Source organism: Mustela putorius, unplaced genomic scaffold (assembly GCF_011764305.1).
Source record: "Mustela putorius furo isolate JIRA1106 unplaced genomic scaffold, ASM1176430v1.1 tig00003869_pilon_pilon_pilon, whole genome shotgun sequence".
NCBI lineage: Eukaryota > Metazoa > Chordata > Mammalia > Carnivora > Mustelidae > Mustela > Mustela putorius.
The window spans coordinates 31149647-31175553 of record NW_025422021.1 but is presented as its reverse complement, the minus strand read 5'-3'; the positions used below and the strand labels follow the sequence as shown (position 1 = coordinate 31175553).

Here is a 25907-nt window from a genome sequence, read left to right as displayed (position 1 = left end):
TTTAAGATTTTATTTATTTATTTGACAGACAGATCACAAGTAGGCAGAAAGGCAGGCAGGAAGAGAGAGGAGGAAGCAGGCTCTCCAGGGAGCAGAGAACCTGATGCGGAGCTCGATCCCAGGACCCTGGGATCATGACCTGAGCCGAAGGCAGAGGCTTTAACCCACTGAGCCACCCAGACGCCCCGTCATTTTCTTAATCATGTCTTCCAAAGAGCAGGTCTTTTCCCTCCGTGAGTTCCTGGTTACACGTCTTCTCTCGTGGTCTGTGCCATTGGTAAACTGTCTGGACACTTTTGATGATGTAGAGCTTCCAAAGATCTCTGCTGTTTTCTTCTGGAAACTTTATGGTGTCAGCTTTTGTGTTGAGGTTCAGGACACACTTTATATTAATTTTGTGCATGGGGTGGAAAGGGGGCAGTTTCGCTTTTATCCACTCCGACAGTCCATGTTCTGGCAACGTTTCTTAAACAGGCTTTCCTGAGCCCACCTGATGGACGTGGCCTCTTCGTCCTTTGATCATCCTTACAGATGCGCTCTGGCCTCTCCTCCCTGGGGCGCTGCCTCCATCCAGGCCCAGACAGCCGCCCACACTGCAGCTTCACGGAGTCTTGAAAGCAAGTTGTGCCAGCCTTCCGATTCTGCTCTCCCTTTCAAAGATTGCTTTTTTTTATCCTAGATGCCTTGAATTTCCACGTAAATTTAGAATCATCTCGTCTCTCTCTTCAGAACAGCTTGTCGGAATTTTGATAAGAATTGAAATAAATCTATGAATCAAGTTAAGGACAATGGACATCATCAAAATATAAATTCCTATTCATGAATGTTAATTTGGGTCTTTTAAATTATACTCAGCGATGTTTTCGTGCACAGGACTTACATATCCTGCATTACATGTATTCCTGGGTGTTGGACAATTCTGACCCTATCGTAAATGGTATTTTAAAAATTTTCTTTCCAGTTGTTTATTCTTAATGTATACAAGGACAATTAACTTTTCTCTCTGTTCACCTGTCTTCTAACCTGGCCAAATTCACAAAGTCTAGCAGTTTCTTTGTGGATTCCTTGGGGTTTTTTACATAGACAAGCAATTTGTCTGTGAATATGAGTCTCACTCCTTTTCCAATCTTCATGCCTTTTATTATTATTATAATCCTGTCTCGCTGCACAGGCAAGCCTCTCTGTAACCCTTGGCTCGTGAAGGGCAGCTCAGGTCCCGTAGCCACCAAAGGTCCCGTGGCCGGAGGCTCCTTCTCCACCGTGGCCCACTACATACAGCCACTGCGTTCTGATGAGCTGTTCCCTGCTGCAGGTTTGCACGTCGGGGTTTCAGAGACACTATGTGCTGTCCCATTCCCCCAGGGGCACCCTCAGAGCCATGCTTGTGCTGTAGCACGAGTGCATCCCCAATCCAGCCCTACTCAGAACCAACAGCCTCAAGTTACCCGCTATGCAGACATTCCCAGTGAGGTGCATGCGACCTACAAAGGCCAGTGGGGGGGGCTTGACCCTGCCCTCACTCATCACAGGAGGGGAACTCGGCCTAAAAACCCCTGCTATTCCTCCGAAGCAATGTCTTGGCATGCCCAGACCACAGAGCCCCTTCGACCTTTAGCTCTGACACAACCCTGAGACGGTAACATTTGTCTCCCAGCCTTTGGAGTAAAAGTGTCCTACAAGGCATCAGAAGCTCTTGCCAGTCAGTGCTCCCTGGAGGCCTTATCAGTATGATGTCATTGATGTCTCAAGCCAGCAGGATACTCTACAGGACCCGTCTGGGTGATGAAGGCCCACGAGGCCTGCATCGTGACACAGAGCAGGCGGGCCTACCTCAGCCTGGGGCAAGACCAGGATTTCACACTGTTGCCTCTTCCAGGTGAACACAAACCATCTCTAACTCCCTCCTGCACAGGACTTGGAGGGCACATGTTCTGCAGCTCGGCCACCAGGAGCCTGTGCCGACGCCTTCCACGCAGTCCAGACCACCCACCAGAGCACCTTGGCTACAGGTGTTGTTCGCCACATTTCGAATGTATTTTATTTTTTAAAGACTATTTTTATAGGAGTTTTGGATATATAGCAATATTGAGAGGAAGGCATGGAGATATCCCATAAAGGCCCTCCTCCCATCACCAACGTCCCTCAACAGACAGTGCATGTGTTGTAACTGAGGAAACCGCATGGACACGTCACCATCACCCCAAATCCATCATTCACTTTACGGCTCACTCTCGGTGTCGTGCCCTCTGCAGGTCTGGACACATGTGTAACAACACATATCCATCTGCATTGTTTCATACTGAGTATTTTCCCTGCCCTAAAAATCCTCCATTCTTCACCTGTTCATCCCTCCCTCCCTCTCTCCTCACCCCTGGAACCACTGATCTTACTGTCTCTGTAATATTGTCTTTCACAGAATGCAGAATGTCGCCTTCTCAGATTGGCTTCTTCACTTGGTCATAAGCGTTTAAGTTCCTCTACGTCTTTCCGTAGGTTGACAGCACATTTCTCTCTAGCACTGAGCGATATCCCGGTGTCTGGTGGACCAGTCCGTTTATCCACTCACCCACTGAAGGACATCTTAGCTGCTTCCAAGTTTGGGTGATTACTTGTTAATGTAGCTGCTGTAAACATTCATTGCAGGTTTTGCGCAAACATGAGTTTTAAGCTCTTTTGGGTAAATACCAAGGAATGCGATTGCTGGATCGCGTGGTAATAGTGTGTTTAGTTTTGTGAGGAACCATCAAACTCCCTTCCAAGTGGCTGCCATTTTGTGTTCCCCTGAGCAACAGACACAAGTCCCTACTGTTCCGCATCCTTGCCGGCGTTTGATGTCAGCAGTGTTCCAGACTTCAGCCATTCTCATCAGCGTGGAGAGGTTTCCCGTTGTCGTTTTCGTTTGCATGTTCCTGTGGGCACTCGTTTCATGTACTTCTTCACCATCTGTGTGTCTTCCTGAGCGAGGTGTGTGCTCAGGTCTTTGGCCCATTTTTCAATCAGGTTGTTTGCTTTCTTGCTGTGTTTTAATATTTTTTTTAAAAAATACATATTCTGGATAATAGTCATTTGTCAGACATGCCTTTTGCAAACATTTTCTCCCACTCTGTGGCTTGTCTTACTCTCTTGACATCATCTTTTGCAGAGCAGGAGATTTTCATTTCAATGAAGTTCAGCTAACCGATTATTTCTCTCATGGATTGTGCCTTATCTTTCAGTTAATCTTTGGAAAGGGCATAGGTCTGTGTCTAGGTTCATCATTTTGAATGTGCATGTCCGGTTGTCACAGGGACTTTTTGCTGCACTATATTGCCCTCACTCCTTTGTCAAAGATCAGTTCATTATATTTGTATGGGTCTATGTCTGGGCTCTATATTCCATTCCACTGACCCATCTGTCTGTTGTTTCTGCCAATATGGCACTGTCGTGATGCCTGTAGCCTTGAAAGGAAATCTTTCAGGAAGTCTTGAAAACAGTACCATCAGTCCTCCAACTCCGTTTTCCTCCTTCAGTATCATATTGGCTATTCTGAGAGGGTCTTTGGTCTCTCTATATACCTTTAGAATCAGTTTGTCAACAGCCACTAAATAGCTATCCAGGATTGGGATTGCGTGGAATGTATAGGGCAAGTTGGGGAGAACTGACATCTTCGTCTTTGGAGTCAAAGTGTCCTACAAGGCATCAGATGTTGAGTCTTCCTATCCATGAACATGGAATATCCATTTGTTTACCTCTTCTTTGATTTTGTTCATCAGAGTTTTGTAGTTTTCCTCACATAGATATTTTACATATTTTGCTGGATTATATCTAAGTATCTCATTTGTTATTCATCTGATTTTTGCTAAGGTTGTACTGGTAAAATAGGGTCTTTCAGGATGATGCTAAGTCATTATTGCCCCTGGGATACAGGGCGTTTTGCTAGACTATTTTGGCCATGAGCATAGAAGTGCTTTTGAAGTCTTTCCCTTGGCCTTTCCTACCACTAACAGACATCCTGATACATACTCAGATACTGAGGAAATGATTATAGGGTGGGCCTTTGTACCCACTGTGAATCTGATTGGACCAAGGTTCTGTGCTCTGCAAGCCCCTCTCTAATGGCATTTTGTATCCCCCTGTATGAATGTCAGCTCAGGCCCTGAATCCCATGGCCTTCAAAGGACCTGGCATTTCCTGTCCTCCGTGTGTGGCCCATGGCCATTGAAGCTTTGGAGGAAGCTGGGGAAGATGCTGCTCCATGCACTTGCCATGGGAGCAAGCTCAGCAGCTTGTCTCTGGGAGACAGCTCAACAACTGAGGAATGAATATAACTGAGAGGCAAAGAGGGTAGAAAGTAGAAAACATAGGTTCTCACGTGAGAGCTCAGTGGGGAAGGGGCTGCACACTGGCTGTTACGGGCTGATGAGAGAATGTGGCATGGGGAAATGGAGCACTGAGGACAGATGGAGGGGATGGTGTCAGATGCCCGGAGATACCACCTTACACAGGAGAGGGGGACCACCCCCTTGATGAGACTGGCACAGGTAGGCAGTGGGACCTGCAGGTGTCCCCTGTCGGCTTCAGTTCATTCGATGAATTAGAAGGTGGGGACATTTGGGGAAGAGGGTGATCATTTACAGGAAATGAACAAAGTTGGAAACTGCCCACTAGCTTCTTTCACTTCTATGTCTCCCGGGGAAATATTCTCCATGCAGATGTACAGAAAGTGGTAGGTGCCATCCCCACTGTATCCAGTGCGTTCCTTTATTCAAGGTCAGATATACAGTATTTCGTGGCCACAAAGCAGCATGTGACATAGGTGGGCACAAGCCGTTGAGCTCCAGGTCTCATGCAGACGCCCGGTTCTGAGAGTCTGATAACATCACACAGAATGGATCAATACCCATCTGGTGAAGCACAAGGCGCCTTCATCCCGGGCCCTGGGGGGTCAGGCTGCTGCTCCTGGGGGCCTGCTGCCCGGCATGCTCAGACCCCCACCAGGCCATCCCCAGACAGGTGGTCCCTATGGACATCTCTACTACCCACCACCTGCCTCCAGGTGAAGCCCATTCTCCTCTGCAAATGGCCTTCTATCCTCTGTGGGGCCGTGGGGCCAGGCCGTGGGCAGTAAAGACTGATTAGGGGATTGCTCAGCACTCCTCGTTGTCCAGAGTCCTGGTCTTCTGGAAGATGCTCTGCATGGCCGAGATCCGGTCCTTATCCTGGATATTGAAGACCTGGAACTGCAGATGGGACAGGGCATAGTGGGGTCACGGAGCTGTCTGGGGGACGCATCACAGGAGCCTAGACACAGTGTGGGACAACACATGGTCCTTCACCACCAGCACTTCCTGCCTCTGGGTCTCTGCCTGGTCCTCCCCAACCTGCACGGTCCTCTCCCACCCAGGGCCCTCTCCTTCAGGTGTCCTTCTTCACACACAGGTATCCTCCCCAGGTGGGCCTGACACACAGAAGGCCCCACCAGGTGCTTGGAGAGGGCTGAGGAGGCAACTCCACTCTTGCTTTCATCCCTCCAGCCCCCATGGGTCCTGGAAGGAGATTGTGTTGGCTTTTTAGGTGAGGGTGGGGGTCAGCCCTGGGGGAAAGGAACAGGAATGAGCTCAGTAGGAGCAGGGGAAGGGAGGGCTTAGCAGAGCTGACGGCACCTTGAGGGCTCAAAGAAGGGCAACTGGGAGAGTAGCCAAGTAAACCCTGAACAGGCCATGGGGGTAAACTCCTAGGGACACAGCGTGGGACTCCTGAGTGCAGGGAGGCAGCAGGAAACTGTCCCTGTGAGGCCCAGGGACAGCCACACCCATTTACCGGGAAGAGAGTCCCAGGGTAGGAAGGTGGGGCTCGAGCTCTGGTCATGTGTGGCTTTAGGGGCAGTTCTGGTGGGTAACGGAGGCTGGCTCAAACCTGGCCTCCAGGGGCACTAGTGGGCAGGGGCCCTCATGGCCTGTCTGGCCTCCAGATGCCCCAATCTTGCCGACCAGAGGACCGACCTACCCGGCCTTCCAGCTCTGTGCCCAGCTCATGTCCCCCTGGGCCTGTCTGAGACCCCCTCATCCTGCCACGCCCACCTTATCCAGCAGGACGTCAAAGTAGGCGGTGGCCCAGTAGGCCGGGTTGCTGGCAGGCAGCTGCAGGAGCGCCTTGACCCCACTGCCGAGGCGCGGCGGGGGGCTGCGGCCCAGGTGGGTCACGTGGATGCGCAGGGATGGCTCTGGCTGGCTGGCGAAGTGTTCCACGTGCTGGTACAGGGCGTTAAGGTCCAGCCCGGTGTCCGCAAGCAGGTTCCGCTCGGGGTGGAGGAAGTCCGGCAGGTTCCTGGTGGCCAGACAGCAGAGCAGCACCACCAGCAGCCGGTACACGGCGCCCTGCAGCTCTGCCCAGTCCTCTGGCTCCGGGAAGAGCACTGCAGCCCACAGCAGCACAGTCTGAGGCAGGACTGGGGGTCAGAGCCCACCCGAGCATGTGGCCTGCTCCAGCCCAGGGGCAGCCCACCCCGCCCGGCTTCCCCACCAGCCTCACACCTGGCCCCTGCAACCCACCCCCCTCGTCCAAACCTACCCCCCAACCAGCAGCCCCCTGTCCCATCGGTACCCCTCCCCCACACTCCATGACTCTGCAGCCCTCTGCCCCACCAGCACCTTCCCCTACACTCACTGCCTCTCCTGGAGGTCCCAGGGTGGGCTCAGCTCCTTCCCACCTACAGTCTCTATTCTGGCCCCTCCCCAACTCCCCGAGGGCGAGGTACCCCGCCCCCAACCAGCTCCCATCCCAGGACCCCTCAGCTCCTCTGGCCCTTTGCTTCCTGCCCCACTCCCCTCAGATGATCATGATCTCCTACTGCGCAAGGCAGCCTGAGCAGAAGAACCCTATCCTTGGGCATTGTCCTGGTGCCTGTGTGTGTGTGTGTGTGTGTGTGTGTGTGTGTGAAAAAGCCCTAAGAATGGAGCTTCCTGACTGCACCAGGCACCCTCTACTCTCCCTCTCCCTGAGGCCCTTAGCCAGAGGCCCCTCCCCTGCCACACCACTGCAGCTACCTCTCTGTGCCCTCACTACCCCTCCTCCCACCAGCCCCCATCATCCTTCGCTCACTGTGGGGCTCAGGAGCCACTGCCCCAGACCCCAAGGCCACCCCCCCCCACCAGAAGATGGCAACCCCTCAGAGGTGGGATGGAGGCCTGCAAGGGATGGTGAATGGGTCAGAGGGAGCTCCTGTGACAGGCCAGCCCACACCCCTAGCCCCCCTGAAGACCAGCCTTACACTGCTTCCCCGACCCCAACACAGCTCACCACGGGCAGACCCCACACAGGCCAAGGAGGACACGGCTCCAGCCAAGTCCCAGCAGCCTAGTGAGCAGCTGAGAGCTGCAGACAGGGCTGCTTCCTCTCAGAGGGGGAATACCTGGCCAGTGACCTTCACAGCCGCCAGGGGCCCTTGCACCCGAGAACCCCCCGCCCCTGGCCCATGCACCTTCAGATGGCCGAAGGTCAGGCCAGGGCTCTGGCCACCATCACGCCAGCTCTCGTGGTTGACCCGGTCCAGGATGGAGAGGCTGTCCAGGCGGTGGCCCGGGAAGGAGCCCAGTGCACCTAGCAGTCTGGTGAGCAAGTAGTCAGTGCAGACCCTGGGAGTCGGGAAAGGCACACCACAGATGGTTAGCGTTGTGGCCCCAGCCAGGAGTCTGGGCAGCCTGCCCCCACCACTTCGCCCCAGGAAGAAAAGCCCCCAGCTTCTGTGGCCTCCCCGCGAGAGGACCCGCATGCGGTCCAGGCCATGACAGGACCAGTGGCTGCACCCAGCACACCCTCCCCATGGTTCCCAGGCCTGTACGTGTTGGGCAGTCAAATGGGAAAGGCCAGTGTTCTTGGAGAGACATGTAGGCCCCACAACATGGAGAGGTGGAAGGAGCCTCCAGGCCATCTTGGCCCTTTTGTGTGGACAGGAAGGTGCCGCTCTGACCTGCCCAGGGTGGACAGGCAGTTCTGGTCCTTGGGCTCGCACGTCCACTCCATGCCCCATTGGCAAGTCCAGCCTTCCCCGGGTGGCCACACAAGAGCTTGGGGCACTGTACCCCCGTGGCACTCACTGTGAACTTGCTGAGCCACCAAAGGGGTAGAATCTGAGGGGCCCCCCAAGGGCCCCCCTCTGTGGAGTCTCAGTACTGGACAGCCGACTGCCTGCACACTCAGAGTCTGAATGGAGGGACAGGGGAAGGATCGTTCCCTGCTGGCCTGCACGCGTGACTGCCCAGCTTACCCTCCCTTCCTTCCCACAAGCCCGGACAAAGCCCTGCTCAGGGTGAGGGGCTCAGAGGCGCTCAGGGGAGCCTTTCTTTGGGGGCAGAAGGCCACAGGAGGGCATAGCCAGCTCCATGAACATCGTTGACTTCCAAGAATTACCTGTAAGAGCAACACCCACCCCAACCAGGTGCCCTGTTCCCAGAAGCAGCACCCGGCGTAGGAACTGGTGGGCGGGTCACCCCCCTCAAATCACACCACCCCTGCCTGCAAGATGCTGTGGAAGCCATTTCCGAGCTGGAGGAGGCTCAGTCCCTGCCCTTGGCTTGGGGGTCTCAAGGGCAGCTCAGCCTCCACCACGTGCCCCCCACCCCCGACTCTATCTTTCTATCTCACAGACACCAATTCAGGGCCTCCCTTTCCTGCAGGTGCGTCTGAGGAAGGGGCCTCAGCACCTCACCGGGATGGAGACTGGAGGTCCACAGGAGGCTGGCCGGGGAGGAGACACGCAGCTAACCCCATGGGTGGGGGACACACCATATCCCATCTGGGAGGATGCTAGCAAATTCCTCTGGTCACCCTCACTGTGCGGGGACCCCTCCCAGCCGCCCCAGGACCCTGCGTGACCCAGATAAGTCTCTGTCCTTTGCCGCTTTCCCACCTGAAACAAAGGTGTCAGTCCAGGTCTCGAGGGTTCCCTTCCAGGCGGCCTCCTGCGCTTCCCAGTTTCTCCCCGTCTCTCCTCACAGCCTGCCCTGCCCACTCCTCACGTGGGGTGGGGGCACAGCTCCCCCCTCACCACTCCCTGCAGCTGCAAGGAGCTAAAGCTGGCGGTAAGGAGTGAGCATCCCGGCCAGATCCCACATGCCCCGCCCCTCAGAGATCCCAGTGACATTGGTATGGATGGCTAGGGCAGGGGGGACATCACCGCAGACCTTCCGGCTCAGAGTGAGGGGAAAAGTGGTGGGGCAGCCCCCTTCCTGCCAGCTCCCCAGGACCCCCAGACCCCAGGAGGCATGTCCTACCTCCAGTGCTGAGCACTGGCTGGTACCAGCGCCACCTTTTGGCTGACGATCCTTTTCAAGCTGCCTTCAGGGAACCCATGCATCAGCTGGGCCCCCTCCAGGGCGGGTACCCTCTGCCTTCTTCGTACCACAGGCATGACGTGGAAGCACACTGTTCTCCAGCCACTGGAAACCAGCAGGGACAGATGGAGCTCCTCCTCCCTCAGGCTGTCTGCGTTCAGAGACCCTGCAACGACCGCCATGTCTTGGAGTCCCCATCTCAGGCTGCCCTTCACACCTCTTGGAAGGGTCTGAGGAGGTGCAGGACGGCCTGGGATGTAGCACACGTGTAGCCGCACACGTGTCCCTGAAGGCCTGATGTTGGACATGCTTAGTGCCCAGTTCCCAGGAGGGTCTGAATCCGAGGGCTGACAATGAATGAGCCTGCCCTCCCTCATTCTACTCCACACCCTGGGTCCCCAGAACCGCATCCCAGACTGCACATGGGAGTAAAGATGCTCCCACATCCCTCATGGCTGACACAGCCCAGCGCCCACTCCCCTGACCCAGAGCCCCCAGACCAGCCAGGAGGGGACATTCCAAGAACAGTAGGGGCACTCTGGTGTGACCCGGGGCCCTCTGGACTTCCATGTCCGTTGTCCCTCTCCCGCCGCCACCGCCCCCCAAAACATATTGATACCACAGAGGGAGAAAGGGGAGCTGAACAGTGTGGGGAACCCTCGCATCTCCAGCCCTGACCAACACCAGCCAACACTGGATTCAGAGCGGTCGCCCCTTCCCTCCCCTGGCGCTGCCCAGCGAGGGTGCTGGTTAGAGGTCAGGGACCAACCTTCTGGGAGACATGTACCAAAGGAGGCCCCCAGTATGTGCCTAGGAGAAAGGTCTCTACGGGACTGAGCGCAGGAGCTGCATTCCCAAACTATTCCACTGCACACAGCCCACCAACGCCCCTCGCAGCACTGGGGGTCCTGTATGAAGGAGCCTGCTCCCCCATTAGGCAGACCCTTCCCCCAAGTCTCCTATATGGTAGTTCTGGGGCCACTTCTGGGGACCTAGCCCAGAGCAGGTCCTGGTCCTGCCCCCTGGGCCACTCTATCCCCCTCCAGGAGCCCCAGTTTCCTTGTTAGTTAAAGGAAGAAAGGAGTTGGGTGATCCCTGGCCCCTCCCAATTCAGGGTTTGAGCTGCAGGTGGTGGCTTTATTTCCTTATCTACTGCCGGTCACGGTCACACCTTCCCGAGGTGGAGGCAGGCAGCTAGGCTTGGAAGGCAGCCACACCTGCAGCCCCAGCCAGGTCACAGCCACACCCTGCCTTAGCCCCTAGGCTGGTCTCACCAGTTTCTGCCCTGGGTGGGAGCATCCTGGACCTTGTCACCTGGAGGGAGCTGCTGTGTTTCCCTTTTAAGGTACGTGTCAGGAAGCAATGCCTGGAATTTCCCTGCGTGCTCAACTCAGGCGGGTGTGGTCCCAGGCGCCTCTGCTCTCTCAGCCAGGAACTGAGGACGGTGGAGTCCCAGGGATAGTGAAGATGGGCAGCTCAGAGTGCGCCCAAGTGGCCCAGGCTTGGCACACCCCAGCAGGTGGGTCTGCTCCCAGACGGGCCCAGGGCCAGCAGGGGCTAAGGCCAGGTGGGAGTGGCTATGATCTGTCACAGAGGCAGACAGACAAGTCCCTGCGGTAATTGAGAGGTTCAGATGATGAGCAGAGAAGATGTGGAAGGGGCTGGAAGCTGGGCAGGCCTAATGACAGGCTCCGACTGCCCCGAGAAGGTGGCCACCAGCCCCAGGTCACCAGGCAGGCCTGGGAGGGGCCAGAGCTGGAAGTTGTTCCCTCTTGGGGCTGGAAGTCCACCCAGGAGCCACTCTGAACAGCCCAGGGCGGGTCACTCTCCCCGAGATGGGCTATCTCACTCTGGCATCACAGCAGACATGAGGACCAGCCGCCACCGTGGGCCTGTCCTTCCCAAGGGAGGCTGGGCATTCTGTTTTGGTTCCCAGTCCCTGCCAGGACAACCCAATATATTTGCTCTGGTCCCCAGGAGGAGGCCCTGCTGTCTGGGTCTCTGCACCTGCCTCTTCCCGGGACTCTCACAGTCCAAGCGGCCCCCACTGGAGGGAAACCCGCCATCTGTGGTTCAGCCAGGAGCCCTGCACTCCCTAGGGGCTCACCACCCCGAGTCACACCATGTGGGCACCCAGACAAGACACTAAGGCCAGACTCCAGCATGGAGCCTGCTCAGGGCCCAGGACACCAAGTAGCAACCGGTCCATGCATGGAAACAAAACTGTGTGTGTGTACACACACGTCCACACACACTCTCATGTGCGCCCACTTCTGCATGCACATGTGCACATACTCACACACGTGTCCACAATCCTGCACACACGCTCACTCACTCATGTGCACACACTTCCACCTACACATGTGCACACACTCAGACATGCGTCCGTAACCCATACATATACACATGCACACACATACTCTTCCCAGTGCGATGTGACCAGGGATTGCACTCAGGGACATCTGTAAGGACAGCGGGCTGAACCAGAGCTGGTAACAGGACCCCTCGCCCAGACCTGTGGCCTGACCCTCATCTAGCAGGTCAGCGGGAAGACGGTGCCCTGGCAGGCGTCGTTTCCAGCTGTTTCACTAGTAACAGCCTGCCCACTGTGGCCACCAAAGTCATCAGGCGACATGGAAACACATGACCTGTCTTCTCAGAAGTGTCTGGAGCTAGAAAGGACCTCAGAGCAATGTCCCTCGAGTCGTGTGCCCTCTCAGTGTGTACACTGAGAGACCCCGTCTATGCATGTATGCGCACACGTGCACACATACACACTGCCATCACACGTGTGCCCCGACACACCCCAAGAGACCCCGTCTGTGCACACACACGCATACACGCACACACAGCCATCACACATGTGCCCCAACACACACACTGAGAGACCCCGTCTGTGCACGCACAGGCACACACGCATACACACACACACACACACACACACACTGCCATCATGCGTGTTCCAACAGTCGCTTGGTGGCTACCTGGTGCGATGAGGCTCTGGTGTTTGCAGTGCACGATGGCTGCCACCAGAAGGTCCTTGAGGACACGCAGGACCTTGCTGGGCACAATGTGGCTGCAGCAGGTGCCACTCCCCTCCGAGGAGATGCTGGAGACATCTTCGGCTGTCCACTGCTCCAGGTTGGCCCCTTCCCTGGGGACACCCAGGTGGCAGGACGTGGGGCCATCCCCTGCCTCGGCGGCCCCTACCTCTTCAACCAGGAGGACCTCGGCATCCACCCACAGGGGTACCTCCATGCGCACTGGATCCTCGGAGGAGCGCAAGGCGAACTGGAAGGCCTCCAGGTCCCGGGAGTAGTCCACGAGGAAGCGGGGGTCCAGCTCATGCACGCGCTCCAGCACCACTAGCAGCACGTTCTCTGCTCGCTGGTAGTCCTGTGCCCGGGGCGCCCCCCTCGAGCGGATGGCCTGCAGGTAGTGGTGCCACAGGGACACCTGCACGGCCATGGCTGGGGCCAGGGCACAGGGGCAGCCAGGGACCGAGGACCCAAGGATGTATGCAGGCCCCGGAGAGGAGCAGGTCTGCGGGTGGGGCCCCAGCTCTCCGCAGAGCAGAATTCCGGAGCTGCCACTGGGTTAAATAGCTGAGCCAGGCCCGGCCTTTGAAGTGGGGGTGAGTCAGTCCCCAACAATTAGGAATGTCACTGGGAGCCTAGGGCAGGGGGAGGGGCCGGGTCACAATTCAGCTCTGGCTCCTCCCTCCTGTCACACAGAGTGCCTCTTAGCAGTTCCAGAGAGCCCTGGAGAAATACCACAGTCAGGCTGCGCTCCTGCCATGGCTTGACCACCTCCCGCAGGCCATTCCTGGTGGCCCCCCCATCCCTGTGCAGCGGCCACAGAAACTCTATGACACGCAGTCTCCCACCAGCCTGGGGGAGGGACACAGGACAGCCTCCTTGCTCAGATGACAAAGGTGAGAGCCTGTGGTAGCCTTCCCAGGCCCCCGGAGGGGCAGCCCGCTGCAGCTGCCTCTGAGGAGCCTGGATGGCAGGCTAGGGGGTCTGCACTCCCCCAACAACCTCATTTTCCACTGAGGCACCTATGCCTGGCCAGAATTGGGGAGCCTCCAATTGGGGGGGTCACCTGCCCACCCACCACCCAGGTAAGAATCCTGCCTCCTCTCCCTGCAGTGCCACACTTCCAAACCCCAACCCCAGGCCCTAGCTCAACCTTAAGGAAGCCTGTACCCACCTGGGTCTGTAGCTCTAGGGGACATCTCCTAGGCTCCTTACCGGGTGGAAAGTCTCGCCCTACTGGCCGCTTCAGCACAGCACTGGGAGCCCTGCCCGGCCCAGCCTGTCTCCCAGCTCAGGTGGGCAAGTCCCAACCAGTCACCAGGGAGCCGCCCCCGCTGACCCTTGGCCCTACTGGGCCAGCCCTATATGCACACACCTCCCACCCCCCCACCCTCCCACCCCGAGCCCAGTGTCTGCAAACAGTAAACTTGGAGATAGCCCCTAATGAGGTTTCCCGGAGACGCAGCCCTGCAGCCCTCAGGGTGAGCCCTCTCCTCCACCCATACTTGGGCCTCAGATACACAGAGCTGCAAGCAGAACCCAGATGCAAGGGGCACCTGGGGTTCTCATTGGGTTAAAGCCTCTGCCTTCGGCTCAGGTCATGATCCCAGAGTCCTGGGATGGAGTCCCACATCAGGGTCTCTGCTCCGCAGGGAGCCTGCTTCCTCCTCTCTCTCTGCCTGCCTCTCTGCCTACTTGTGATCTCTGTCAAATAAATAAATAAAATATTAAAAAAGAAAAAAAAGAACCCAGATCCAAGGTGCTCACTTCTTGGTCCTTGGAACCCCCAGGGCCTGGCTTTCTCTTTCATACCTCCCAGGACAAAGAGCTCACCACCTCACAGTGCAGCCCATAGCACCATCAAAGAAAAGACGAGTTTCCTCCCTCAGACCTGGCCTGGTCCTGTCCTCTGGGGTTGTCCAGAGCACGTCAGTCCCTCTCCCAGGGCAGCTGCTCAGTGTCAAGGATGCTGATGCCCTTGGCCGGCGTCCTACCCCATCCATACTGTGTTCTGCTCCCCACCACACACTCCGTGTGGCCCTTCCATTTTCACGGGACTCTGACCTATAGGGAGGGGCATTGCTGTGGAGGACCTGGGTCCCGCGCTCCTGACTCTGGCCCTGTCTGTGCCTTGGCTCCACCATCTGCAACCCGTGATATCACATTTCTCCAGCTTCCTTGGACCTCAGGGCAATCCTGAATTCCCCCAGGAGAGCAGGTGGCCCCACTAGGCACGGCGCTGCAGGGACCTCCCCGACTCAGGGGCGGCCCCAATGTTGTGCACCCCACCCCCGGTCCTGGGAGCCCCCTCCTCAGGGAGAGTGACACCAAAGTGTCCAAGGCCAGTTGTCTGCTTTCCCCTCCACTGCTGGTCAGCTTGCCCTCACTGCCTCCACTACCACTCCCTGTGACATGTGTTCTACATACCCCCCTCCTTGGGGCTCAGGGCCCCGGGCCCTAGGCCCCACGGCAGTTCTGTGTATGCCCTTGGACTTCTCACAGACCGCTCGCACCTGATCTCTTGCAAGGGCAGGGCTGGGAGAGAAGACGCAAGAGCAGCCCTGGCCCACTGGGCAGTGTCTGACCACAGAGGAGCCATGGAGTTCAGGGGCTGCAGGTCACAGAACCCAGGACCACCACCCCGCAGACCCCAGGGTGGGGCAGTGAGGGGCCCGGGAGGGTCACGGGGGTCCGCGTGGTGGGCAGTCAGCAAAGGAGTTTGCCAGCTGGTGGACATGCCACCCCCAGCACAGGTTCATGCAGCTTCCGTGTCCGAGGACTCCCTCTCCGAGGGAGATCAGCGCAAGCGTCCTGATCCTGTACTTCTGGAGCTCCTGGTTGTGCTACAAGAGGGGGACCCACATGCAGCCCACAAAGTGGACCATGGGAGTCTGGCAGCAGACCCCATGTGACCTCCGAGGCCCCCATGCTCACTAGCCCCCTCAGAGAGCATGGGCTGCCACTCAGACATCCTAGGCCTTCCTGCCCAGACCATATCTATCAGCCACAGCTCTGGGCCAGCCCACGCAAAAACAGATGCTGCCTGAGCTGCCAAGTGTGATCTCCCAAAAGGGTCAGCAAGGCCTGAATCAGCCACAGAGTCCCAGGGGGACCCCTTCCTCTAGGCCCAGGGGCAGGCCTCTCTCTCCAGGCCCTCCCGTTCTCACTCAGCCCATACGCCCAGAGCACTGGCTGGAAGCTGCTTCCACTCAGGGGTTCACACAGAATTGTCAGACCTCAAGAGAAGACATACCCAGAAGCTGCTCTCCAAGAGACCCTGGGGGAGCCGCTGGGCGAGCTGCTGGCCGGCCTGGGAGCAAAGCCCTCGGCAGAGAAACAGGGAAGCTGCACAGGATAGGCCACCAAGACACGGCCACGCTCTGATGGTGACCCACACCTCTACAGCCACCAGCTGCCCAGAAACCAGCAGCCCTTTCTGCACGATGCCCCTGGTGGGCCGGGCAGTTCCTGTGTGCCATGGATGCAGGAGCTGCTGAAGTGAGCGCTCCAGCACCAGAGGGTCCCTCCCACATGTGGCTTCTGTGGGCCTAAGGTTGGAACAGCAGTGCATGCCAAACTACACACACCTAGGCCTGGCTCCCGGGGTCCCTGAAGCCCCACTGTCAGCAGTGGCCTGGTGGTCATGGGCAACCCCATCTCAGCTGGATGCTGGTCTGTGGCCCAACCACATCCAGGACACGCAGTCAGGGTGGCCAGAATCTGACATGCACATCTGACTGGCATGGGTTGCAGCTGTGAGCGCGCATTTGTTGCTTCTGTGGAACATCCAAGCCTAAAGGGCCCGGCCTGTGTGTCTGCCCCACCTGGTCCTCCTCCTCCTTACTCACCCCAGGAAGGTCGCAGCAGCAGCAGGGAAATGGGGTGTCTCCCCCGGCCCCAGCCTGCCGCTTTTCCCTGGAGTCCTGCTGAGAAGGCCCTGCTCCCTTTCCCAGCTGCCTCCAGCCTCCAGTCCAGGCTGCAGGCTTGTGGCACGGGCTGGGGATTGAGGACGAAGCCCTATGGGAAGCACAGAGACCGGGAAGCAGCTGGGGTAGGTTAGGGGGACAGGGTGTAGCCCACGTGGACCCCAGTGGCTAGGGGTGGGAAGAGCCATAGCGCCAACGGGGTCAAGGCCTGGCCCCAGGAGGGGGCCTGCACTCCCGAGGTGGGGCTGTGGTGAAGGGGCCTCAGGGCACGGACCCCAGAGCCGTCAGGCACCAGGGTCCACGGTCACTCAGGAAGCTGAGCCCAGGGAGACGAGGCAGGAGCCAGCAAACTAGAAACCACAGCGGGAGAGAGAAACAAGCTCCTCACAGCCATCCCCAGGCTGCGGTCTGACCAACCGGCCAGCCCAAGCTGCTGGAGCATTTGTGTGCTGGACATCAGGGGCAAGGAGCAAACCCACAGAGTGGGAAGGAGGGCTCAGAGAAGGCCGGGCCCCACACTTCCGCACGGGGCCCTCGCTTGGCAGGGGAACAGTCCAGGCAGGAGGGACAATCCCAAAGTGGTGGTGGGGCTTACAGGGAAGGGAGCCAGGCCCTAGGAGGAGGGGTCCCCAGCCCCCAAATGGATCACAGCCCGCATCCCCGCCCAGGCTTCCTTCAGGGATTTCTCACGTGGTGAGAACGAGGAAATGGCTCTGGCCCTTGGCTTCCGCAGGGCTCCCACGCAGCTACATCCCTGTCACTGGGCGTGACAGCCCAACCGTCTGAGCACCAGCAGCCTGTGGGTTTATGCTGCCCCTCGGTTTCTGGTGATTTCTTGAAGGGATCTTCTGCAGAGTCACCAGACATGAAAGGCACAGAGCACAGGACTTAAATCACCACTCCTCGTCCCCCCGATCCCAGCGGCCGTCTTCTGACCCCCCGCCCATCACTGCCCATCACCTCCCCTCGTCCCCTAGGTCCCATGGGCCGTCATCCATCCTGACCCTCCGGCCCATCATTGCCCAGGAGCCCCGCGGGTCTGCTTCTTCGAAGGTGGCCTCTCCCACCAGCCCCAGAGCGGTCTTCCCTCCCCTGGTCTGGGGAGGACACGGGGGCTCTACTACCTGGCCGGGAGCCTGGGGCTGGGGGCTGGCTACCCGGCCAACTGCCTCCTTTTGCAGAGACCAGCACAGGGGTGCCCAGCTCTGGCATAAAGCCCATCACACCCTTCTACCTGCACCACACCATCAAGCAAGGGACACGTGGGACTGCACACAGGAGGTGACAGCCCACAGGGCAGCTGACAGGGGTGTTGGCCCAGGAGAGACGGAGGGCACTGAAGAGGCGCTGGGGAGGAAATAGGCAGACCTTCCTGTGGAAGATGCATGTGTGCTGGTGGCTGGGGTGTGAGGGTTCATCTGTTGGCTGCTGTCCGGCTCTTTGTGGACACTTGGGGTCCCCCAAGGAGAAGCAGGTGTGGGCCAGCACTGTCACCCAAGAGGTGGCCATCCTCAGCTAGTGGCAGAGGCAACCAGGAGCAGAGCTAAGCCATGAAGCTTTGCAAGGCAGGAAGGAGGCTGGGGCTGCCACAGCCCAAGAAGGGGGCTGGCAGAGGCTGTGGGGAGAGGGGTTCTGAGGGTCTCAAATCCAACCACTCAGTTACATAGCTGCTACCTCTGTCCCCTGGTTCAGGGGTACAGACACACTGACAGTGACCAGTAGCCTGGGGCACTCCCCCCACGGGCAGTGCCCGAGCCCGAGTGTCCAGAAGGAGTCTATATTTAACGTAAGTGCAGAGTATGCAGCCTGCTTCCTGTCCAGCACCTGCAAGGGACACACCCGATGGAGGCCGTGACCCTAGGTAGTTGAACCACAGCTGCTGGCAGGAGTCACTCCTCTCCTGAGGGATCACCCACCGTCCCGATGGACTGTCACCGAGGACAGCTGGCTCTCAGGGAGGGGGGAGGCGGGCAGGTCCTCAGGGGACAGAGTCACTGGAGAGGAGACTGACACCTGGACAGATCCTGGAGCCAGTTAGGGTGGCCCGGCTGCTAGGAGGCCCTGCGGGGCTAGGACAGAGGCAGACCGTTCCTCTCCTCCGGGGTTGCCCTGCGTGTGACCCATCTTCAGAGGACAAATCAGGACAACGTGTCCCATCCACGGCAGGCCCGGCCACACCCATCCCTGTCATGCCTGTCAGAGCGAATATAAGAGATGTGACCGAGGATTGGCCTTCACACCAGGAAGCCAGCACTTTGGTGCGAGTTTTGAGGTCCCTTCCCCTCTTGGAGAGGGTCTGAATCAGATGTGGCAAATTCTGGTGCTCCCAGGGCCGGCAACCGACAGAAAAAGTTGAGGCCATTCTCTTGCTCTGGGTTAGGACCAGTTGTGGTCTTTCCTGAGCCCTGCCCCTGCTCATCCCACAGAGGTGCTACCTGCATGCTAAGGACCTCTATCACACCCTCCATCCACTCCAGAACATTCCCCAGGAGCCATGCCTGGGCCCAGGGCTGCCTGGTCCCGAAGGTTCTCCTTCTCATCCATTGACAGCCCAGGACCAGGAGCCACAAGCATGGACACCAAGCAGTGAAGCCACGGAGCCTGTGGAAGCCCTGAGGGGCTGAGCATCTCCCTAGAGGAAAGGGTACTGGGGTGTGGGCGAAGGCTGACCTGTGCCGGGCTTCTCTGTGTGGCCCGAGTGTTTAAGGGGGAGAATAAGCCGAGGTGAATGTTGGGTTGGGGAGTAGGGGCAAGAGGCACGACAGGCTGTCCCTCCAACCACGGAGCCGCAACTCTCCTGGTTTCCTGAGAGAGATGGCGGATAATGACGCCGGCCTCCACAGCCCCCTCGTGCCACCACCACAGGGATGTCCCACACTGAGCTCCCGGGGTGGGAAGACTCACTGGAGGCAGGCCTTACCCTCTATGCCCGCAGAGCCCACCTCGTCGGGGTCAGAGGAGGCCCAGCCCCTGAGCAATGTTGCCGCTCCCTTTGCCTCCCTGAGGACACCTGCCTCACATCTCTCCGAAACCCCTGGGCTCAGATTCTGGGGGGAGGGTCCTATAGGCAGCCTAGGGTGCTGGAAGTTACCTAAGCTATAGCATGGGTCCCCTGGGCTCTGAATCTGGATCTCGGCTTTTACCTTCAGAAGCTGGAGGTTATGCTTGTCCAGAGGGGCCTGGCACAAAAGGACTAGCTAGGGCCCATCCACTTGCCTATCCAATGAGCCCCATGCCAGCCCTGCAGGCCCAGTGGGACTACGTCCAGCCGGGGAGCCTGGCCTGTGCCTGCGTGAGGCACTCCGGTGGCTGTCCTTCCGGGGGGCAGCCAGCAGAGGCCCTGAGGATTCCGGAACAAAGATCCCGTGCTTCTCAAGGACAGCTTCCTTTAAGCACAGGTGACCTGGTCTTGGATTTCCATCTTGAGGAGACAGATTGGTCCCTCGAAGTCCCTCAGCAGCCCTCCCACCGAGCATCCCCCCTCACCGCCAGGTCCCTTCTGGCCTTGCCCAGGCAGGCTGACTCCCATCTTCTTGAGTGGCCTCAGAGGAGCCCAGGCTCTGGGGGTCCCCGGGACATTCCCAGAGTCCCATATTGGTCTCCTCTCATTCGAGGGGCAGTCATTCCCGGCTGCTGGGCCCATCTCCAGCAGCTGTCCCTATTCAAGAGGGACTCTGCTGGGAGAGACCCAGCTTGGAATGAGGCATGGGGAGGGGACACCGGTCTGCCTTGATGCCCAGTGCCAGACTCAGTCCAGAGGCCCCAGGAGGCCCAGGCTGGGAGGGACACAGGTATGTGCCTGTCCCTCACTTGCTCCTGGGCCTGGATCCCATCACCCCAGTGGGTGAGCTCTGGGTGTCCCTGCTGGTCCTTTATGTGGCTCTGGAAAGTTTTCAGTGACAGGGTTACAACGAGTATGGCACAAGTCACCTGTGGAATAGATTACCTTGAGACCGAGCTCCAGAGGGAAGCGTCCAAGTGCAAGGTTAGGATGATGGGGGTCTCCTTTGGTCCTCGGGAAGGTGGTTTCTCCTCTCCAGGCGTCAGTCTACCCATCTGCTGGACACATTCCCACTACTAACCTGAAAGTTCTTTTCTAGATGTTAGAAAAGAAATCCATAGGGGCTCCTGGGTGGCTCAGTCGTTAAGCATCTGCCTTTGGCTCAGGTCATGATCTCAGGGTCCTGGGATCAAGCCCCACATTGGGCTCTCTGCCTAGTGGGAACCTGCTTCTCCCTCTCTGGCTCCCCCTGTTTATGTTCACTCTCTCTCTCTGTCAAATAAATAAATAAATAAAATCTTAGAAAGAAAGGAAGGAAGGAAGGGAAAGAGAAAGAAAGAAAGAGAGAGAAAGACAGACAGACATAGCTTCTGATTTTCCCTTAGGAGAAAGCTGATGTGTGGCCCCAAGCACACAATTCCTCCCAGGGAGAATGCCCTTGGAAGGCCAGGAGCCCTTCCCCACAAGGGCGGGGGAGGGGGAGACCTGGGGGAGAGCCAGCCCCTCTGGCTGTGGTCTTTCAGGTGAACAGCTTCACTCAGGGCGTCTCCAGTGTCCAGGAGACCGCTTGCAGACAACAGCGTTCCTTAGTCCCCATGGCAACAGGGCCTGCACTCTTGTTTCCAGGGAAACTCAATCCTTAGCGTCGCGGTTGCCCCAGCAACGCCTCTGGCTTAGTTGGCTGCTTGGTCGCCAGCCCAGAGGGGGCAGCTGGACACCCAGACCGACCAACCGGAGGAGCCAGGTGCTGCACAGGTGTGGGGCTGGGTGCACTGGGGCAGGTCCCAGCCTGGCCAGGGCACCAGGAGGACACTCACCGGGCAGCCAAGCCCCGGCTCTCTCCCGAGTCCTGTGCTCCCATCCGAGATGAGCTCTGCCTCCAGCGAGCCTGGCCACGGGGATGCCACTGCAGAGCGGTCTCCGCTGGGGCTGGACACCGTGATCCAGGTCAGTGGGGCACCCGCCCTCTAGCACCCTCCTGGGAGTAGTCTCCGAGGGCACCTTGGGAGGGTGCACGGAGAAGCCACACCTCCCCAGCTCCAAGAGGCCCTCAAGCACTCACGTGGTCAGCACGAGCACGCACACTCGCGTGTGCACGCACACATACACCAGGGCAGCCTCAGCTCAGGAGAGGGGCCTGGGGAGAGAGTGGCCTGGGCGTGGGGAGACCTGAGTCAAGCACCTGGCCTCCCCGTTCATGCCTGCATGAGCTCAGGCCACCGGCCCCCTTCTCGAGCCTCAAGGTCACAGCCTGCGCACTGTGGGTGGGGAGTGACGGACTACCCTTCCACACCGGGGTCGCACATGCTGGGATCTCATTCCCTGATTTCTTCCTGGCAGAGTGTGGGAGCCGCCATTGCTGGGCAGATAGGGTTCATCCCAGGATCTATTCTGTGACTTCCAGAACTTTCCCATGTGCATAACAGCAACAACAGTGGGGACCGCGAACTCTCCCCCTGCCCCTCTCTCCTTCGTTCCCCTACTTCCCAGAGTCAATCCAGTGCAGCACCACCATCCCCACTCCTCAGCTGCCCCCGACTGCCATCACCTGGCTCTGGCCACCTGGGCCAGGCCGTCCCCACCCTGACTGACCCCTTGGGGATGCCAGTGAACCCTCGGTGCCCTGGCTGACTCAGTCATTAATTAACCCGGTTCTTAGAATCTCAGAGTGTGCTGTAGGAGGTTGACGTGGGGTTGACGTGGTCAGAGAAGAGTGATTGCCCATGGTTGGTGCCACGTGATTACATAACACGGTGCAACCACCCTCCACATGCACATGCACATGCACACCCCCGTGCACACACGCATGGTGCCCACATAGGGTACGACATGATGGGACAGGATCCTTGAGTTGGGCGATACAGCAACACAAAACAAGGGCCGGGCCTGGTGACTTTGTCTGGCTCCCAAGACTCTCAATTCTCTGGCTGGAGAGAAGGACCGGCAGAGGGAGGTCAGGCTTGCACATCACAGTTTCCAGACTCCTTCAGCCAGGCATCGCACCCTCCCATCAGCTGTCAGGGGGGAGGAGTCTATCATCCCCTCTGGATTCCAGGAAAACGTAGGCTTGAGGGTTGAAGCACGTTGCTATGGTTACCAGGGTCTGAGGGAGAAACTCGGGCTGGAGCCATTGTCTGGCATTGGGCGCAGGTGCCTGGCGGACAAGAGTGTCCCACAAGTCCCCACTACCTGTGGGAAACTGTCACCTGGAAGTCACAAGGAGTCATACCTGAGGTCCACACCGCCCACCCAGCCAAACCTGTTATTTGCATCGTGGTGATGGAGATCCGAGTGCCGACACCCCAGGGGGTGAACAGGCAGGCTGGCGCCAAGAGATGCTCAGATAGGCCTGTCCAGACGGGGAGGCAGGCCCACGGGGCTCCTCCAGCCCCGCCAGCGGCAAATGGAGAAACTGAGGGGCCTGGGAAGGGGCGGTTTGTGGATGGGGGCCTCGCAGGGGAATGAGCCTGAAAGTACCCCGGTGCCTAGAGAAGCGCCCCTTGCAGCCTGGGCCAGGTGCTCTGGGGCCTCCTCCTCAGAGCTGGGTTCTTGGGGCATCCGGGCCCAGAGCAGAGAGACGGGAGAGCCCGAGCAGGGGGCCAACACCAGAGGGCTCTGGATTCTGGGTTCAGTCCCTTTAAGAACTACCGAAACAGATGCTCTTTCTTTTGGGTATAGGTTCTGATTAATGATAATTTCCTGGGAATTTGTCCACAATATCTGAATTTCCAGACTTACTGACAGAAGTTATTTCCAGTATGTTCTTGTTCTTGTTCTGATGACTGAGGACCTGAAGCAGGTGGCCACCGGCCCCTGGAACTGAGGGGCTGGAGAGCCGGGGCTTCCCGCGTGACATTGAGGGGACCCGGGGCAGGCCAAGAGGGGTCGGTCACCCTGAGTGATACCACGTTTCCTTTTCTGACTTCAGCCATTGGTTGATCCTCTTTCCAGTATTTTTGCCTTCTGGTCCATTAATGTATAGACTTATTATCCTTTGCTTTTCAGTTCTTTGGAATTGTTGTTCATCTGACTTTTTGAGATGTGTGCTTATCTCATTAATTTGCAGGTGTCTTTAAAAAAAAAGATTTTTTTTTAACCGTGCGCCTGGGTGGCTCAGTCGGTTAAGTGTCTGACTGTTGGTTTCAGCTTGGGTCATGATCCTGCGGTTGTGGGATCGGGGCTGGCATTGGGTTCTGTGCTCAGTGTAGACTCTGCTTAAGAATCTCTCTCCTTCTTCCGGTCTCACTCCCTCCGTCTCTCACGTGCGCGTGCATGCTCTCTCTCTTTCTCTCTCTCAGGTAAATAAATAAATAAAATCTTAAAAAAAGATTTTTTTAACTTCTTAAAATATTATGGTAAATATAGATGTATCTAGGCATAGAATTTACCATTTTCACCGTTTTTTTAAGTGTGCGGTTCAGCAGCATTGAGCTCCAGCACTTTCTCACCTTCTCAAATCTAAACTCTGTCCCCATGAAACCCAGACTCCCCACCCCCACCTCAGCCTCTGGCACCCGCCTTCTGCTCCCTGCCTCCATAAATTTGGTTCCTCTCAGGACCTCGGTGGTGGGGTCAGACACTAACTCTCCTCTGGGCCTGATCCATTTCACTCTGCGCAGTGTCCCTGGTCGGGGGGGTGGAATCCATGCGCTCGCCGTGGTCACAGCGTCCTTCCTTTGCAAGCCTGGATTGTGCTCCACTGTGCGGCTGGACCAATTTTTATGTCTCCACTCACTTGTTCACAGACGGCTGGGTTGTGTGAATACGCTGCTGGATCGTTGATGTGCAAATCTCCCTTCCAGTCCCGCCTTCACTCCTTTTGGGATTCACCCAGATATGGGGTTGCTGGGTCCCCCAGTAACTCCTGGTTTAATGTGAGGAAACCACCCCCACTGTTTACCACAGCAACTGTATCATTTCCCACTATCTTTTGGTTGTTGTTTTTTTTTAAGGTCTGCTTTTCTTTCTAAACAATGCATTTGCTACCTTCCATACATTTTGTCATAATAATTTTTGTCATTATCCAGTTCAAACTGTTTCCTAATATCCATTTGATTTTATCCATGGGTTCTCTAGAAGTATAAACACCCTGATTTCCAAACACATGGGGGTTTTCATATTGTTTTTTTAACACCTCGTTTGACTACACTGTGCTCAGAGGTTTGTTTGGAACATCTTGGCGAGGACAAGACTACTGGCATCCAAGTGGGGACAGGGAGGTGAGTGGATGTACGGAGCTGACCTCAGGGAGGAGCTCCATGCTGGAAATAGACATTTGGGGTTGTTGGCAAGTGAGTAGCCGGGTGTGTGTGTGTACATAGAAAGAGGAGCTGGAGCACTCTCCACTCAAAGATGAGGGAGGCAAGAAGGAACCAGCCAAGGAAACCAAGACCAATGTCGTGAGGACAGCTGGGAGGGGTGGTGTCAGGAAGACAGTGTTTCAGGGAGGAGGTGGGACCCACCTGCTGCTAACAGATCAAGGAAGTGGAGACCACGGACCACTGGGATTAGCAGCATGTAGATCACGGGTGACCCTGACTGCAAGGTCCCCTCATGGGGCATGTAGGAGCAACACTTTTTTTTAAGAGTGGTATAAACTAAAACAGTTTGAGTCTATAAGAAAGGTCTGAAAGAGAGAAAAATCACTGATGCATAAGGAGAAGGCAGGCTTGCTGGAGCCATGTGTTAGGGGCATAACAGAAGATGAGGTGCGATGGGACAGGATGGGGTGGGAGGGAAGCTGAGGGGGCCCACCCATGGGACAGGAGCTGGGATGGCTTGAAAGCATCACAGTGTGGCAAGCCCCCATTAGTCACTTGCCAAGGGCCATGGTCTGTCCTCCTTCCAAGCCAGCCAGAGACCAAGGCGCCGGCCCATCTTGAATCTTCCATCCATTTGCCCTGATGCAGCCAAGGTCACAGCAGACCTGGTTAGATCAACCAGCTATGCTGATCAGATGGGCCACATCCCCATCCTTGTTCAGACACACTGCCCTTCCTGCTGCCACCCAGGGTCCAAGGGGACTGTGGTGGCACAGCCACCAAGGGGGCAGGTATTCAAGCTTTCCACAGTGTCCTCTGCGCCCTCCTCCCCCAGGCCCCACACAGACTTTGAGAACCCTCCCCACTGCCTTTGCTTCCACTCTTCCCTCTACCTGGACACCTGATCTGTGTCCCCACTAGCTGTTGGACAGCTCGCCTGCCACTTCCTCTAGGAGGTCTGTGTGGGCACTGCAAACACAGGAGCAAACAAGACCAACAGGGCCCTTGCCCTTCCAAGAGTTCCTTAATATAAATTGTTTGTAATTGGTGATTTGCTCCTTAGGCTGGGTTTTCCGCCATTCACATGGTGACCTGTGCCAAGCGTTGATCATGCTGGGGACACAAGAGATAAATGACAAGTTGTCCCCCCTCTCCCCCAGATGCCTGTTCAGTGTCTGGCCCGCATCTCCCATTTATTATGAGTTGAGGACCAAACGGCCCCCCATAAAAGCACGGCCCTGCTCCTGGGGTGATACCCAGTGCCCCAGAGGGCTCCACAAATGCATAGAAATCTACACTGGCCAGTGCTGAGACACAGCAGTCAGTGGCCAGGTGCTACCCCAGACACAGAGAAGCTCTTTTTCCTCAGG

The 25907-nt window shown here is 57.3% G+C and overlaps 3 protein-coding genes across 17 annotated transcripts in view; 1 reads left to right on the top strand and 2 right to left on the bottom strand.

Moving 5' to 3' along the window:
* Positions 1–4726: 4726 nt before the first annotated feature.
* On the bottom strand, positions 4727–13674 carry MAB21L4 (mab-21 like 4). 2 transcript variants are annotated; one of them, XM_045066904.1, is made up of 6 exons: positions 13524–13674; positions 12296–13072; positions 9252–9477; positions 7460–7613; positions 6060–6416; positions 4727–5219 (listed from the first exon to the last, which is right to left on the bottom strand). In XM_045066904.1, exons 2-6 carry the CDS (start codon positions 12777–12779, stop codon positions 5127–5129), a joined length of 1314 nt encoding a protein of 437 aa, XP_044922839.1. In that variant the 5' UTR covers positions 12780–13072; positions 13524–13674; the 3' UTR covers positions 4727–5126. The 2 variants fall into 2 exon arrangements, with proteins under 2 accessions (XP_044922839.1, XP_004743825.1); XM_004743768.3 differs by having other exon boundaries at positions 12296–12465; positions 12564–13605.
* A 60-nt stretch (positions 13675–13734) lies between these two features.
* Positions 13735–21232, bottom strand: LOC123388006. 3 transcript variants are annotated; one of them, XM_045066907.1, is made up of 7 exons: positions 21094–21232; positions 20222–20331; positions 17644–17790; positions 16966–17123; positions 16198–16366; positions 15603–15694; positions 13735–15192 (listed from the first exon to the last, which is right to left on the bottom strand). In XM_045066907.1, exons 3-7 carry the CDS (start codon positions 17660–17662, stop codon positions 15031–15033), a joined length of 600 nt encoding a protein of 199 aa, XP_044922842.1. In that variant the 5' UTR covers positions 17663–17790; positions 20222–20331; positions 21094–21232; the 3' UTR covers positions 13735–15030. The 3 variants fall into 3 exon arrangements, with proteins under 3 accessions (XP_044922842.1, XP_044922841.1, XP_044922843.1); XM_045066906.1 differs by having other exon boundaries at positions 13774–15192; positions 15603–15817; XM_045066908.1 differs by having other exon boundaries at positions 13774–15192; positions 15603–15673.
* Positions 21108–25907, top strand: part of CROCC2 (ciliary rootlet coiled-coil, rootletin family member 2) — a 62793-nt gene continuing 57993 nt past the window's right edge. For all 12 annotated transcript variants that reach the window (XR_006602539.1, XM_045066891.1, XM_045066892.1 and 9 more), the window contains exon 1: positions 21108–21223. Coding sequence is in view for 11 of the 12 variants with exons in the window: in XM_045066891.1 (XP_044922826.1) it covers positions 21143–21223 (81 nt within the window). In the remaining variant the exon portion in view is untranslated. The remainder of the gene's footprint in view (positions 21224–25907) is intronic.